This window comes from Leptonychotes weddellii, chromosome 8 (genome assembly GCF_054177405.1).
Source record: "Leptonychotes weddellii isolate Sample4059 chromosome 8, ASM5417740v2, whole genome shotgun sequence".
NCBI lineage: Eukaryota > Metazoa > Chordata > Mammalia > Carnivora > Phocidae > Leptonychotes > Leptonychotes weddellii.
In genome coordinates this window covers 97607165-97624048 of record NC_138376.1, presented here as the reverse complement: position 1 = coordinate 97624048, position 16884 = coordinate 97607165, and the positions used below count along the sequence as shown (strand labels likewise).

General features: G+C 38.5%; 1 protein-coding gene across 1 annotated transcript in view; it reads left to right on the top strand.

Moving 5' to 3' along the window:
* Positions 1-16884, top strand: part of MTCL3 (MTCL family member 3) — a 40128-nt gene that overhangs the window by 17211 nt on the left and 6033 nt on the right. The window contains exon 4 of the mRNA XM_081828972.1: positions 14061-14132. Coding sequence (XP_081685098.1) covers positions 14061-14132 — 72 coding nt within the window. The remainder of the gene's footprint in view (positions 1-14060; positions 14133-16884) is intronic.

Below are 16884 nucleotides of genomic sequence, written 5' to 3'. Positions count from 1 at the left end.
CTGCCTTCTGTTTTCTAAATAGTTTTCAAACATATATTTTTGTTTTTTTCCTTTCTCTTTAGCTGAATACATTTTTCTTAGTTTATTGTATACAGCTTTTATTGAGGTATAATTTACATACTGTCAATTCATTTTAAGTATACAATTTAATGACTCTTAGTAAGTGTACAGAGTTGTGCAACCATCCCCACAATACAATTTTAGAACATTTATCTATCGTGCTCACTTGCAGTCACCTCCTGTTCTCACTCCTAACCCCAGTCAAGGACTAATCTGTTTTCTAAATCTATAGCTTTGTATTTTGTGAATACATACAATTATAATCGTACAATTTTTGGCCTTTTGCATCTGGCTTCTTTCACTGAGCCAAATGTTTTTTATCAATACTTCATTCCTTTTTATTTCCAAATAATATTTGATTATGTGTATATATACATATATATGTAAAAATATATATATATAAAAGTATATATATATCACATTTTGTTTATCCATTGTTCAGTTGATGGATATTAGTTTTTTCCATTTTTATGAATAATGCTACTATGAACATTCACATGCAAGTTTTTGTGTGGACCTATGTTTGATTTCTCTTGGGTAAATAAGACATTTATGGGTATATGATGAATTTATGTTTAATTTTTTAAAGAAATTACCAAACTGTCTTCCAGAGTGGCTGCACCATTTTTTTTTTTTAAATTGGTAAGGTACCATTTGATTGTCTTCTTTTTTTTTTCTTCAGTAGGCTCCATGCCTAGTGTGGTGCCCAGCACCAGGCTTGAAATCACAACCCTGAGATCAAGACCTGAGCTAAGATTAAGAGTCAGACACTTAACCAACTGAGCCACCCTGGCAGCCCCTGTACCATTTTTCATTCTACCAGCAAAAGAGGGTTCAATTTATCAACATCCTTGCCAACCCTTATTGCCTATCTTTTTTATTATAGCTATTCTATTGAGCATTAAGTGGTATGTCATTGTGGCTTAAATCTTTTCCTGTGCTTATATTCCATTCATGTATCTTCTTTTGTGTAATATCTATTCAATTTTTTGTTCATTTAAATTGGATTGTCTACTTATTCTTGAGTTCTAATTTAAACTCTTTATTCTGGGAGTGCCTGGGTGGCTCAGTTGGTTAAGTGTCCAACCCTTGATCTCAGGGCCTTGATCTCAGGGTGGTGAGTTCAATCCCTACATTGAGCTTAAACTCTTAAAAAAATTAATATATGAACTATAATATTCTGGATACACTTTTTTTTATTAGATATATGATTTGTAATGTTTTCTGTGTTGCTTGCCTTTTCACTTTTTTTATGATGTCTTCTGCAGTGCAGAAGTTTTTGATTTTGATGAAGTCCAATTTATGAATGTTTTTCTTTTATCACATATGCTTTTGATGTCGCTTCTAAGAAATCTGCGCCTAACCTACAGGGAAATCACTCTACTGGTTTTCTAAGAGTTTTACGAGTTTTAGCGATTACATTCAGGCCTATGATCCATTTTGAGTTAGTTTTTTGTATGGTGTGAGTTAGGCATCTATATTTATCTTTTTGCATATGGATCTCCAACGGCCCCAGCACCATTTCTTGAAAAGACTCTCCTTTCCCCACTGAAATGCCTTTGTCCAATGCACTTTTATTTTTTTTCTACTTTTTTTTTCTTTTTAAAAAATATCATCAAATGTCAGACTTTCCTTTTAAATTCAATGTTGTCTCAAGCCTCACTCACTGTGTCACTAGTTCGTAGTCCCTCTCACTGCTTGCTTTCAGATTCAAAGCTATCGCACAACTTGATACACACAGCTCCAATCCAACATCCGATGGCTGGTAGACATTTATCTGATTCTGGCCTGTTCGGAAGGAATATGAGAAAGTCTATTACTGGAGCACTCAGGCATGCTGAATATGGGGAAAATTTGAATCTTAGAAAAATGTTGTTCTTTTTTTTACTAGTAGTATGTGAAAACCAACAAACCCCAATTTGGGTGTTCGCAAGGTTTTTCTGCCTGTGGTTCTACCCATGAAGCCTTGGGTAGGAAAAGAACCTATCTAATGATTCATTGCACAAATTAATCATCTAACTCCTTCCCTGCTTGGCTCCTACTTGTATTGGAGCATTGGAGTTTTAATAACCTGAGAGCTGCTGATTGCAAATCAGCCAGGCTCTTTCTCCAGATACACGATAAAGCAGTGTCTGTGCAATATTTATGCATGTATTGGAGAAAGTAGGGCTGGGATGTAGAAGTATTGGCTGCCTAGTGGTTTGCTTTTTAATAACTTTATTGAGCCAGGTTTTACATGTCATATAATTAACCCATTCCAACTATACAAGTCAGTGATCTCTAAGTAAATTTTCCAAGGTGTGCAATTACTACAATAAATTAGTTTTAGAACTAATTTTATAAGATCCCTCATGCCTACTTACTGTTAATCCCCATTCCTTCCCTCCCCCTTGGTACTCCAGGCAACCACTAATCTACTTCCTCTACCTATTGATTTGCCTTTGCTGGACGTTTCATATAAAAGGACTCATACAGTATGTGTCTATTATGTCTGGCTTCTTTCACTTAACATAATGTTTTCAAGGCTCAACCATGTCATATCATGTATCAGTAGTTCATTCCTTCTTTTTTAAATTGCTGAATAGTATAGTATTGTATGGATGCCATATTTTATTTATCCGTATTTATCCATTCACCAGTAGATGAACATCTGGGTTGTTCCCAATTTTGAGCTATTAGGAATAATGCTTCTAAGAATATTCTTGTGTAAATCCTTATGTGAATATAGGTTTTCATTCCTCTTGGATATATACCTAAAAGTGGAATTGCTGAGTCATATGGTAAATTTGTGTTTAACCTTTTAAGATTTAGGGATGTCTGGTTTTGATTGGTCTGCATTTCCATTTCTTCTGTTTTAGACAGTAAAGTTTACGTATAAGATACATTATGTTTCTTCATTGAATTCCATTGATACTGCTATTAAGGGAAATTTTTTTCAGATTCTGGAAAATGCTTGACTGTTAACTTTAGCTTCCAGTGTTACTGCATCTGTGTTTTTATCTTTGCCTTCAAGTATATTTTAATAAGGAGAAAGTGATAGCTTCCATATTTTATTAGCCCCAAATTCTATTTGACTAACAATGTAAACAGTAAATTTTCTTTAAAATATAATACCTTAGGAAATGAATCTGATTCATCTGTGATTGCTTTCCATAACTTCCTTAATATATGGAATATTTTATTTTTATCCCATTTATATCTCATGCTCTTATATTCATGCATGTATTCCCCCGCGTACTTATTTATTATTTATAAAGGCACTACTATATGCATAGCTGTTAAGTTGCTCTCATGTCGAAAAAAGATGCGTGTGCACATGTGTATATTCTTGACATTATATCAAGGGCCTAAGTAAATTTACTTGGCCTAGAATATGGTACTTGTTTTTGTTCAAATTAAAATTTCAGAAATTTAGTGATTGCCCATTTATTCCAAAATTACTTTGAAATGAACTAATTTGGTCAGATACAGTACACTTCCAAAGGACATTACAATACCTCTTAATATGAAGTAAAATCAGATAGTAAGATTTCAATGAGCATGTGTTCTCTAGTGATACCTATAATAGATTTCAGATTATGTGTTTGGTATATAGATAGAGGTTACAGAGATTCTGTTTGTCTTTGTGTTTAGTGGCACTTTAAGCATATTTCTTACAAGATTTTGAACTTGATACAAAACTTCTGTATTAATAAGGTAGAAGCCCGGTTGAGACACAATATAAAAAAGACTGGACAAATCATCATTTCAGTTTATAAATGCTGGCTGCAGTGTAGTTTTTCTCCTTTGGCTCAGTATTGAAAAAAGCCATAAGGCCCTGCTATCACTGCCCAGCCATAATTTTCTAAATGCATTTTAGTTGCTAAATGCGATGGTGCATAGAGCTCAATTCATTGACTAGAGCAAATTAGAAGGGAATATAAAGCTCTGCATTTGCTGATGACATTCATAGCTTAGTAAGTATATATTTCCTGTGGATCAAGGGTCTAAGGCATAAAATAATTTTTTTAACAATTATTATTTCAAAAGTCATTAACCAGGTTTTCAGATTTAAAGAAATAAGCTCAACTGAGAGAGCTTCCTGTTCTAAATCTCTTGCTGTGTGAAACTTTCTGAGGCATTTGCATGGTTCCTATCTGGTATAACGTATGACACGGAAGACAGAGAAGCACTTATTATGTTGTCTTTGCTTTTTAAAGGCAAGATGGTCTTACTTGGGATCCGTTTATTATCAGTAATTTGGAAAACCCACTAACAACCTATACCCTGCTCCAAAAGAGGGTTTCTACAATGACGTGAGAGTTTCTTGTATTAGAAACCTTGAGCCGCTTGAGGGTCCTTAGAGTAGTTTAGAGAATACAGAGACTATTTCTCCCGAAGGGCCTAAGAGTTGTTTTGATCATATGGTTGGTATGAAGCACACAATGGAAAGCATGCAGTTATTGGTTCCATGCCCAACGCGGCGCTTGAACTCCCGACCCTGAGATTAAGGGTTGAATGCTCTACCAACTAAGCCAGCCAGGTGCTCCTTATTGAGTCCTAACTTTTAAAAGGAATATTTTACGTAAGACCCAACTATTACAATTTCAACTCCCGCTTCCTCACAATTTCACTTCTTCTGATTCTATAGTATAAACACATCCCATTAATGAGAGAAGCCTCCATTTCTTTTTTCTTTTTCTTTTTCTTTTTCTTTCTCTTTTATTTTTTCTCTCTGATATCTCATGGTCTTTAAGATCTCTTTGATTTTCTGGGGTGAAGTTCAATATTTTGCTCTTCAAGTTTCTGGCTTACCTGACTTGCACTGTACTAATCATGGAAAGTGAGTTCCAGCGTAAAAACACTTATGCACGGGAGCCTGGGTGGCTCAGTTGGTTCGGTGACTGCCTTCAGCTCAGATCATGATCCTGGAGTCCCGGGATCGAGCCCCGCATCGGGCTCCCTGCTCAGCAGGGAGTCTGCTTCTCCCTCTGACCTGCCCCCCTCTCATGCTCTCTCTATCTCATTCTCTTTCTCAAATAAATGGGAAAAATCTTAAAAAAAAAAAAACACTTATGCACTATTAGCAAGCAATATGCTAGGAAAAGAGCAGAAGAGTTCCAAAGTAATTAGTGATACCAAACCAACTTTCATAAAGGAAAGATACTATGCAAATCTAGAGCCATTCAAAGCCATGTGGCCTTGAGATAATCCTGATTCTTAAAAAGGCAAAAAGATTCAAATGTTTTCTCTTTCATCAGTGGCCTAGTTTGATAGCATGCTCTACAAATTTCACTCATTAATATTCCTTAGCAATAAAGAATTTATACAACTCTATAGTCAACCTGACCTCTGCTATAGTTATCTATCTCAGCACAAAGGGAGAAGGATGGAGAAGTCAAGAAAAGGAAAATTTATTGGATTCTTTTATCTAAAAATAAAATAAGAAAAAATAGGAATGGTTTGAGGCTTACCAGCAAGAAAAGTAGCTTTACCAGCTTTGAAAAGTGTTTATTTAGGTATTCACTTGAGGTAAAAAAAAAAGAAGAAAAAAGGTGTGGAAGCCTGATAACCCAGAAGATAGGAATGGGGCCCGGGCTCGTAGGACAGAAAAGAAGATGACCTTCTGGCAGAAGAAGGTTGACTTATTCCTGCAGATGTGGGACTCCACCTCCATGACACACACTTCTGTACGCCAGGTCTACCTCTCCACATCTGTGACATGCACCTCTGTGTCAAAATCCAGAAGGGCATCCCTATCTTTCCTAAGAATGAAAAGTTCACAGTTTTTTTATTTATTAGTATCTTCTGGGAACAAATCCCAGATTTAAACTGTTGGTCAGTTCCTTTCCTGAATCCTCCAAGATTGTTTCTTGGAGTAGATGAATTAAGGGTGACTTCCTTTTCCTCTGTTCTCAATTCTGTTCTTTTCCAAAGTTGGGTCTTCTTAACTAACCATCAGTAGAAATTTGAAAAATCTAATCCTTACATTACACTTGAGGGTTTTCTGGGTATGACTGCCTTTAAGTTCTGTAAAGAACTTTTCAATTCTGTAAATTGACTTAAGTAGAAAGTCTTGTAAAATTAAAGTTATTTTTCTTCCTCTGCCTGGGAAATTATAGAAACAAAAGGACAATCAAAATTTGATAAACTAAAGATAGAACTGACATATAAATAAGAAACCTAGATCTAGGGAAACACTGAAAATGTGTATACATCACTTCTTCCTGAAAAGGAAGAATAAAAGCTAAGTTCAAATGTGTTAACTTCAAAAATGTGCTGAGCCAGACCCTGTAATAAGCCTGACTGTTAGGATGAACTTTATTAGCTTTTAATTCATATCACACCTTTGGCGCTAGTTGAACACCTATTTTTATGAAAAGAAGCATCTGCAATCTGGAACTGAAAGGTGAGCCTTTATAATAATTTGTTTAAAGCTCAGTTTTATTTAAAAATATGGAATCAAAATATTGACAAAGGCAGGAGAAAAATAAAAACAAGGAAAGTACATTGAGCTTTGTTTTTTCCTATGTTTGAGAACCGCCTTCAACTCTTTTTCTTGACGTTTTACGTGAGTCTTTTGCTTTTCTGGGATTTTTTTTTTTCTCATAAATGTCAACCGGGGCTTTTTCAATTCCAATGGTGAAAAATATTTGGTAAATGTATCAGCTTTTGCCATGTAACAAACCATCCCAAAATTTAGTGGCTTAAAACAATAATTGTTTATTTACTTAATTCTGTGGTCCTCTATATAGATTATTTTGGTCTTAATTGGGTCCCTGCAATTATTTTTGGCCAGCTGACAGCTGACAATCAAGGCTCTGCATCTGAAAGTTTGCTGGCTGTCTAGGACAATGGGAGTAACTAGGCCATGTGACTCTTTCTCGGCTAATCTAGACCTGTCATATGGGGCAGCATGTGTCCAAGAGTGAGTCAGCAGAAGTGTGCCAGATCCCTTGAGGGTAGCATCAGAACTAGCATGTCACCTCTCCTACCACATCTTAGTCCCACCAGATTTTATTGCTCAAAGCAAGTCAAAGGGCCAGACCTGTTTGAAGAGGCACAGAAATAGACTCGGCCTCTAATGGGGCACATTGCAAGTGGACTGCCTATTGGGAGGGGAAAAATACAGCCAGTTTTGTAAAGAGTCTTACTGTGGAAAGCTTTAATCAGTAAAAAAGTCTTAAGTCTAATGTATAACAGACAGTGGTTGGAGCCCAAAGGTTAGTTGCCTTTATGCCCATAATTTCCAGAGTATTTTTTGTAGGCCTTTGGTGAGTGATATGATATGGAAAATGACTTCGTTCACATCAGAGTAATCACATTGATGTTTCTCCAAGGCTAGGGAAAGTGAAAGAGTTGGGAGGGTCACTGACTTGGTCCCTCCATGACTGAGAGCAGAGAGAGAGCCCCCCCTTTTTTTAGGAATTTATTTATTTGTCAGAGAGAGAGAGAGCACAAGCAGGGGGAGCGGCAGGCAGAGGGAGAAACAGACTCCCTGCCGAGCAAGGAGCCCGATGAGGGACTTGATCCCGGGACCCTGGGATCATGACCTCAGCTTAAGACAGACCCTTAACTGACTGTGCCACCCAGGCATCCCAAAGAGAGGGCACTTTTAGAAAACAACTCAGAGAAGAGTCCCTGTGACCTGGGCTTGAAGGCAGGAAGAGAAGCCCAGGTTCTGGAGACTTTGAGGGCCAGGGACAGAAGAGAAACTGTGTGAGAGGAGCTGATGAGTAGAAGCCACAAAAGCTGACAGCCCATCAAAGAGTGTTGGTACCAGATATCTTTTACAAAATGACTCCAAGACCCAGAATCCTAATTTTTGACACTGGGGAAAATGGGATTGGTAAAAAATCAAGAAAACAATTAGAGCACAGTGAAGGTATATCATATGTCCCATCGTAAATACTTTTCAGCTCATACATTTTTTGCTTCAGACTTTTTCTGTAGAAAACAATGAGACATTTTTATTTTTACAAGCTTTAAATGGACTTTTATTTATTTATTTATTTAGTCATTTCCTGACTTGTAAATTTTAGCTTAAATGGACTTTTATTTATTTGTTTGTTTTGACCTTCTACGAACTGCTGGAGTTAGAATGCTTCAGAAAACAAATCTATATAAGAAGTAAGGTCAAAGTGGTAATTTCTTCATTCAGTTCGTATTGTCTGAGCAATGACCTGGTAGTAGGTGGACTTCTAACAAAGAATACGAAGTTCCTGTATGGGTAGAGCTCATGTTCCAGAATGAAGATTAGCCATGAATCAAATACACAAGTCAGAGGGTGAAAGAAGCTATGGAGAAAAATAAAGCAGGGTGAGAAGATAAGCAGTGCACTGAACAAGAGAGTAGAGGAGGTATTTTATATGGTGTTATTTGTTATCTTATATGAAATGGTTGGGGAAGGTCTCTGGTTAAGGACTCTGAAGGAGTTGCAGGGGTGGGTATGGGAGCATAGGAAGGAAGAGTGTTGTGGGCAGAGGAAAGGCCCCTATCTGGAGCATGCTTGGCATGTTTGAGGAACCACAAGGATGCCTGGCACATGAGCTCAAGGAAAGCAGGGGTGGGTGTGGTGGCAGGTGAGGTGCAAGAGCTTGTTTAGGGTGGGGGGCTGACTGACCACAGGCAGCAGAGAGGTGATTCTCAGAGCACCTGGTGCTCACCCTGCAAACTCTGAAAAAAATGCCTAGGCCTAACCCCAAAATCTATTTTAATTGGTCTGGGTTAAAGCCTGGTGAAGTCTTTGGAAAACATTACCAGGACAAATCCAGTGTGTGATCGAGGTCTTCTAGGCCTTCGTAAAGTATGGCTCTGGTTCTGAGTGAGACCAAAACTGCTGGACGATTTTGCACAGAACGGCATGACCTGATTATCCTAGTCTGCCTCCTTCCCCCACATTCCCTTTGGCTCCCAAGATCATGTCTTAGTATAAAGCTTGGGAGCCTGTCTTAGTCCATTCGAGCTGCTATCACAAAACACATACTGGGTAGCTTATAAACAACAGAAATTTATTTCTCACAGTTCTGGAGCCTGGAAGTCTGAGATCAGACTTGTGCCCTCATGGCCAGGTGAGGGCCCTCTTCTGGGTTGCAGACTTCTATACTCACCAGGCAGAAAGGGCTGGGGAGCTCTCTGGGTCTCTTTTGGTAGGGACACTAATCCCAACCATGAGGGCTCCACCCTTATGACCTAAGCACCTCCCAAAGGCCCACCTCCAAATACCATCACATTGGACATTAGGATTTCAACATACGAATTTGGGGGGTGGGGTGGGGTGGGGACATAAACATTAAGACTGCAGCAGAGCCAGAGTTCCTGCCTCTCTGTTTTCCTCCAGCCTTCCATCGGAAATCCCCATGCCTCTTTCCCAATGTTCCCCTAAATTTAAAGGATGACTGTGAGTGTGTGTTACTGCTGGTGAGCCCTATGTTGAAATAGAAAAACATATTGCTCCTGTGTAATATACGTAAACTAGGGCCCCAAGCCCATGCACCAGTGGTAGAACAGCATAGAGAACATCCAACCCTATACCTTTCTTCCTTTGGAGGAACATTGTAACACAGTTGTTCAGAACAAGAACCCTGAGGCTGGATAACTTACACCCTGATTCTAACACTTCCTAGCTGAACGATTTATTCTTTGTGTGCTTCAGGTAATGGTGTCAACCTCCTAAGTCTCTTGTAAGATCAAATGAGTAGTTACATATTAAGCAATTAGAATGTGCATGACACACAGTGCTCAATAAATCCTAGCTATTAATACAGCTTTAGTTTCCTTCTTGATTTCATCACTGTACAAATGGGTCTCTTTAATTTTAGCAAAAACGTAGGAGACTATTATACATTATCATGTCTTTCAGTGCTATTTTAGACAGGTTTTCCTCTGTTTAATTGCTGAAAACATAAAGATGTTACATATTAAGGAATGGACCAAATTTCAAATGAGGAAAAAAAGGCAGTCTCAAAATGTTTTTAGAACACGAACCATCCATTTTCTATAATTGCTGTGCAAGCATGTGTTTTTTGGAAAAACCCTTTAATTCCTGGCCTTTACATGGATGAACAAGAATAGCAACCTCTTTTGGACTAGTTGAGGCTGGGAAGGAAAAGAATTAAGATGTGGACAGGACATGCTTTGAACACATTTATCTATGTGGAGAACCATCTGAAGAGCCTACTTTGAGAACAAAGATGAAAATGTGAGATTTATGGGGCACCTGGGTGGCTCGGTCGTTAAGCGTCTGCCTTCGGCTCAGGTCGTGATCCCAGGGTCCTGGGATCGAGCCCCACATCGGGCTCCTTCCTCAGCGGGGAAGCCTGCTTCTCCCTCTTCTACTCCCCCTGCTTGTGTCCCCTCTCTCGCTATGTCTCTCTGTGTCAAATAAATAAATAAAATCTTAAAAAAAAAAAAAAGAAAGAAAGAAAACGTGAGATTTAGTTGTGGAGCCCCAAACTGCTTCCCTGAGGAGATTCTTGGATTTGTGCATGCAGGTGGGGCAGGATGATGGGGGAGGGGGAAGCAGGGGGAGTTGGTGATGGAAATTTATACTCACAAGAAAGAGACTGGACTTATATTAGTTCTCCAACTTTCTCTACCCAAGTGAGTCCTATCTTTGTTTTATTGGAGTCAGAAAGTTAATAAAACTTACTGGAATATGAAAAGATGACTAAATATTTATTGAAAATTTAAATGTGATCCTTGAAGGTACTTGTCTTAGAAGTGCCTTACAAGCAGTTTACCTTTATTCAAGGAGAAATCTTTTTTCAGAGCCTTGGGTTTGACACCTCACTTGAGTAATATTCAAATAAAAGTAAAATAGAAAACGCCTCTTAGGAAAGGATGGCCTGGTTTCAGCTTTTCTCCAATATTAATTTAGAGGGCTCATTTTAACATTGCCCACAGGATAAAGTCTAAATTTCTCAGCTCCTCAAGCTGACCTCAGTGCTTTAAAAGTGTCTCCTTCTGCCTCAGCTCTGTGGTGTCTCTACCCCCATTACTTCTTGTCTGAAGTCAGTGAGTCTATAAAGGCACACCTATTCCCCTGAGTCTTTGCTGCTTTTTTTATTTGGTTTTATTTTTGTTGAAATTTTGTACATCCTTCAAAGATCGGCCATCTCAGATGATTTCCTCTGATCTCTTCAGATCTGGAATCATAGTTGCCTCTTTGTCCTCTCAATATTTTGTTTGTTCTTCATTCATTGCCCTTCCTTAATTCTGTCTACTGTTTTAGCTAATTATCTGCATCCTTTTAACCATCATAAACACTTAGCTCTTTGTGGGGAGGAGAGTAAAATATTCCTCAGTCACATTTGTATAACCATATAGGATCATATATATGCCAGAACTCAACAAATATCTACGGAATGAATGAAAAATTAAGACCCACTCAAAAAAGCTCTCAGAATCTTAGAGCATACTTTCCCTCATTTCCCTTGCATGATGTCCCTTTACCTCATTGACACTTGGACTTCTACTTTTGTGTCTATGTATTTTTTTCTATGACAGTCTGATTATGGATACTTTTTGCTTGCAACAACCTTATTCAGTATCCTTCAAGATCTGACTCATGCCATCAGCATCATTTGCTGTCCTCACATTTTGTTACAGACATACTGAATTATGTCCCGGAAATGGTTTTTCTACATGGAATGCTTTGTTCTTCCCTTTCCCCTCTTCTCCATCTTCAACTGGCTGACTCTTCCCTCCCAGATTCAGGATAAGAGGTTACTTCTTTCTAGAAATTGTCCCTAGCTCCCCACACCATCTCCAGCCCCAGACTGACTTAAGCCTTTCTCCCTTATGATCTAGTGTAATAAAGATAGAAAAGATTTGGGTCAAAACCTGATTCTGCTACTTATTGAGCAGTGATTTTAGACCAGCTCCTCTCAAACTTTATCATGCATCAGAATCACCAGGAGAGCTTGTTAAATCAAAGGGGTGTTTTAGGGGCACCTGGGTGGCTCAGATGATTAAGCGTCTGCCTTCGGCTCAGGTCATGATCTCCAGGTCCTCCAGGTCCTGGGATCAGGCCCCATGTCGGGCTCCTGGCTCAGCAGGGAGTCTGCTTCTCCCTCTCCCTCCGCCGTGCTATCTCTCAGTCTCTCTCTCTCAAATGAATAAATAAAATCTTTATAAAAGGGGGGGCGGTGTTTTAAGAATTAATTGAGTTAATATATGTAAAGTGTTTGACATGAATTAGTGCTCAATCATCACCAGTTACTATTGTTTTTACATTATCGTTGCTTTCATCACACTTTTAAATTGCAGACCGAATAGACCATTTGCCGAGTAAACTAGGAAACTCATAATAAACAGTGACTCTGCCGGTTTATTATTGTTGTATCACAGGCGCCCTATAAAGTACATTGGTTAGCACTAAATGAACATATAATAAAATACCCTAAAAATAAAAGCATTCAATAAATATTTAATGAAGTGAATTTGGCTGCTTCTTTGCAGGTAGTTCCTACCCAGACTGTTCCAGGATTTCCTAGTTCAGCTTGCTGTATTTTGGGGTTTTCTTGGGACTGCTTTTGTTGATTGGTTCCCAAACCAGCTTTGGTTATGGCAAATCAGTCCTCACAGCCTTTGTTTCTAAGATTATACAAGCAACATAGAGAACATCTTCCTGTAAAGAAGTAGAAATAGATAAGCACATGGGCCATTCATTTGGCTCTGCAGTCTGAATTTCATACTGAATGAAAGCAGTTGCAGCAATGTATTCCCCTGCCTTCTATGCCTGAACATATGCCTGCATTTAACACTGGATATGGGTTAGAAACTAACATGGGGAAAATGTAATTTGGGGTTCTTTGCAAATTCATGAAGCCTCCTTTTTTGGGAAGCCTTTCCTGCTTTTACATTCAGCCTATACCCCCATCCTCTTCTTTGACCTCAGAACCTCATATTTCATGAATACATTCATTATGAATATGTTTCGTTAGTTCAGCAAATATTTTTTTCCTATATCTGCCATGTGCCAAATACTATTCTGATGACGGTGATATCACACTAAGACAAAGCCCCTGCTTCACAGAACCGAAAGCGTGGCATTTACCAACTGATACGATAATTGTTTCTCTGTCTCCCACGGTATATTGTGCACTTCCTGATGGTGGGTGCACTATTTAATTGATCTTTGGGTATCCAGTTCAATATCCGGTATGTGGTAGGTATTCATACATATGGATTAGTTTTTATACAGAGGGACTCTCCTTATTATATTGGTGCTGAGAAATGGAACAGAGTACTAGAGATCATGTATTGCTGGTCCATGAAAGGATCTGGCGCTAGATATGTTTTTTTTTTTTACTTACAAAGTGTTGTTTGTCTGAATTTCAATTAGGGCCAACCAATACATAACAATCCAGATTTCTAGCTTCTCTAGAAAAAACCCGCATTTCTGTATTGCACCAATCAGCTGCAGCTCATTCCCACTCAGCCTGCTCCTTAGATGGAGCCTGTCCTCTTCAGTTCACTGTAACAATTTCCTACTGTATTACATGTGTGTATATGGATATGGGTATTGTATTTGTTTGCTCAGATGTGTGGTGAAGAAAGAGCAAAATTCTTCAGATTCTACGTAAATCCACTGAAAGTTTGTATTTACAAGCTTATGAAAACCTGCCTTCAACTGGAAACACCTTATTCCTTTTTTTTCTTCTTTAGAGAGGAATGCTAACAAGGATTTGCTTTTGTTTGGAATATGTAATAATATTGGGTCATCAGTCTAAATTTTATCCAAGGTGTTCTCTGCAGTTTCATAGTGGGTCTCCTGTCTTCCTCAAATTATTTAGACAATTGCCAGTTACTCTTCTACTGAGAAGTGTATCCCAGTCCAAAGTAAAAATACATAAAAATCTGTCTGGTTTGGAGTTTTTTTTCCTCCTTTATGATTATTGAACTAACACAATTTTATTTGGTTTGGTTTTGTCATATGACATTAGACACTTTTAAAATCATAAAATTGAGTTAAAATGATAGTTTACCAAACTAAATATGTTTATGCTTTGTTTCAGCTATCCTTAAAAAGAAGAGGAAGCAAAGATTTGCCAAAATCTGAAAAAAAGACTCAACAGACTCCCACAGAGGTATGTGGAAATAAAATTTCAACTAGTACATCAAACACTCTAAATGTATATAATAATAAGCTACATCTGTAAGTGGACATAGTAGCCAGATGCACTCATGTAAAAAAAAAGTTTAATTATGCATATTCGTTCTGTAGCTGTAGATACAGGCAGTATAAAGCATTCAGCGTCTTTTTTTTTTTTTAAAGATTTTATTTATTTATTTGACAGAGACACAGTGAGAGAGGGAACACAAGTAGGGGGAGTGGGAGAGGGAGAAGCAGGCTTCCGGCAGAGCAGGGAGCCCGATGTAGGGCTTGATCCCAGGACCCCAGGATCATGACCTGAGCCGAAGGCAGACACTCAACCATCTGAGCCACCCAGGCGCCCCTAATTCAGTATCTTTGTTTATGAAGCTAACACTAACACCCCTATTATTGCTTTTATGGTGTAAGCACACGGCAAAATGCCATTAGTACCTTATGTGTTGCTGTGTTTGACAACTGTATGCATAGAGCTAATCTTCTTCACTCATAATTAATAAGGTCAATAGAATGGCTGTTCCTATAGCATCAGGAGTGAGTAGAGAAAGGAATGCTATAGGAAGGGATGGTGAGGGAAGCAAGAGGCTTGTGATGAGAAGGCCCTAGAAGAAGTAATTCTCTATGCCAGTGATTGGGGAAGCAAAAGCAAGGAAACGAATACAAATAAAACTTAAAGGATGTACTAAGGGATGCCTGGCTTGCTCAGTCAGTGGAGCGTGTGACTCTTGATCTCGGGGTTGTGGATTTGAACCCCAAATTGGGTGTAGAGATTCCTTAAAAATAAAATCTTAAAAAAAAAAGAAAAAGATATATTCAACCTGGGCTTGTTACGAACTTCAGAAACACAGCCCCAGTAAAGACTAGCTCTGCTATCAGGATGAGCAGAAGGTGCTAATGGATGTAATGAAGGAGAATTTAAAGCAGAAGAGGAAATATTTGGGGGCAGAAGTGACATTATGGCTCTCCAAGAACACTTGGCTAGTTATTGACTTTTGCATGCATCATTTGGAATCTCATACTATAGCATACCTTTTTTTATTCTTACAAGTTGTTTTCTCATTAGATAATAATTTTAACTAAAGTAATATTGAAATATCCAAAATTTGGAAAAGTTGGTGTCAATTTTTTTTAAAAACACAACATATTAAATGGTTTTTTTTTGAAGATTTATTTATTCATTTTAGAGAGAGAGCATACAAGTGGGGGGAGGGGCAGAGAGCGAGAATCTCAAGCAGACTCCCTGCTGAGTGCAGAGAGCAACGGGGCTCCATCCTACCACCCAGGAGATCATGACAGAGCTGAAACCAAGAGTCGGATGCCTCAACCGACTGAGCCACCCAAGCACCCCATAAAACACAACATCTTGACTGTTGATCTTCCCTTTTCCTCTCTCTTTCTGTTCTGTTCTTGGTTAACTTTTCTCCTGGTACTGGCACAAGGACATCAAGAAGCGTCAGCAGTTCAAAAATCCCAGAGAGTCTCAGAGCAAGCCATTATTCCATTTTTTATCCTTCTCAACGTTCTCTTACCAAGTTCAAAGACACTCTGTCACTACAGCTTTCTCACTCTGCCTTTGCCATAACTTTCGCCATCTTCTGTACATATTTTGCTGTGGGTCATCTTACATGTTGCCATCAGTTATCTTCTCCACCTTATTGATGGAGAAGGAGCTATATGCTCACTTTTCTAAAATCCTAAGTCAGCTTTAATCAGCAGTTTTTTTCTTTTAAAACTGACATTTGGCCTATTCTTATACTTCCCGTGTTAAAGTTTATTTATTTTTGCAACAATAGGCTCTTATCCAGGAATGTTTAGTTTGTTTCTAGCTCTATGACCCTCCCACTCTACGTGCATGTGGGCTCCTCTCTGCAAGAGACATCCACAGCCTTCATCTGTTTCCTAGTGGGACCTGGGACCTTTCAACAGTCAAGAAACAGTGCAGTCCACCAGTTTTTATTTCATGGCCCAAACGTCTGGGAGATTTATAAGTGTGCTGTTATGGCCATGGAAGTCCCTGCTAGTGTTTCCAGTTCATTTATTTTCAGAGATTATTACCTGTAGTTTTTCAAAAACCCACCCCAGCGGTTTGACTGGGACTGTCTTGGATGGGAGATCTCAATTATAAAGTAGTCCACAGATGATTTTATTGCTCAGTCAAGGTTGAGGACCATTGATTCTTAGATTACTGCAAGCCTCCCATTCTATTGTTTACATATTCATCTCCCATACTTGGTCAGGGCAGATTGTCATCATGGGTCATGTTATTCAGCTTTGACTTGTCCGTGGTCTAGTGCCTGATAGTGCAACGTGTTCAGTATGCGCTTTTGAATACTCCCGTGTCTCCTTTATCTAGGTTGAGCCAAATGAAACTGCCAGCATGCTGTGATTTTGACCTATGCAAATGGCAGTTCCATATGGTTCCACCTACTGTTATCTGTACGGCTTCGTACTTCATTTTTATTTGCTTTAGCTTCTTTGGTGTATTATTTACACGTTCCTTCAGCAGCACAGTGACTTTATTTACTGCGAAATGGTATCAAACAGCACTTAAGAGCAGTGACATGCCAGCTGTATGGTCTTAGATGACTTATTTATTCTTTCCATGCCTTTGTTTCCTCGTCTGTAAAATGGGATCATAATAGAGAGTTGTTGTATTTATTAAATGAGTTTAATGCATGCAATTCATCAGGAGTGCAATTTAGCATCTAGTAGTGGCTAAATCAAAGCTG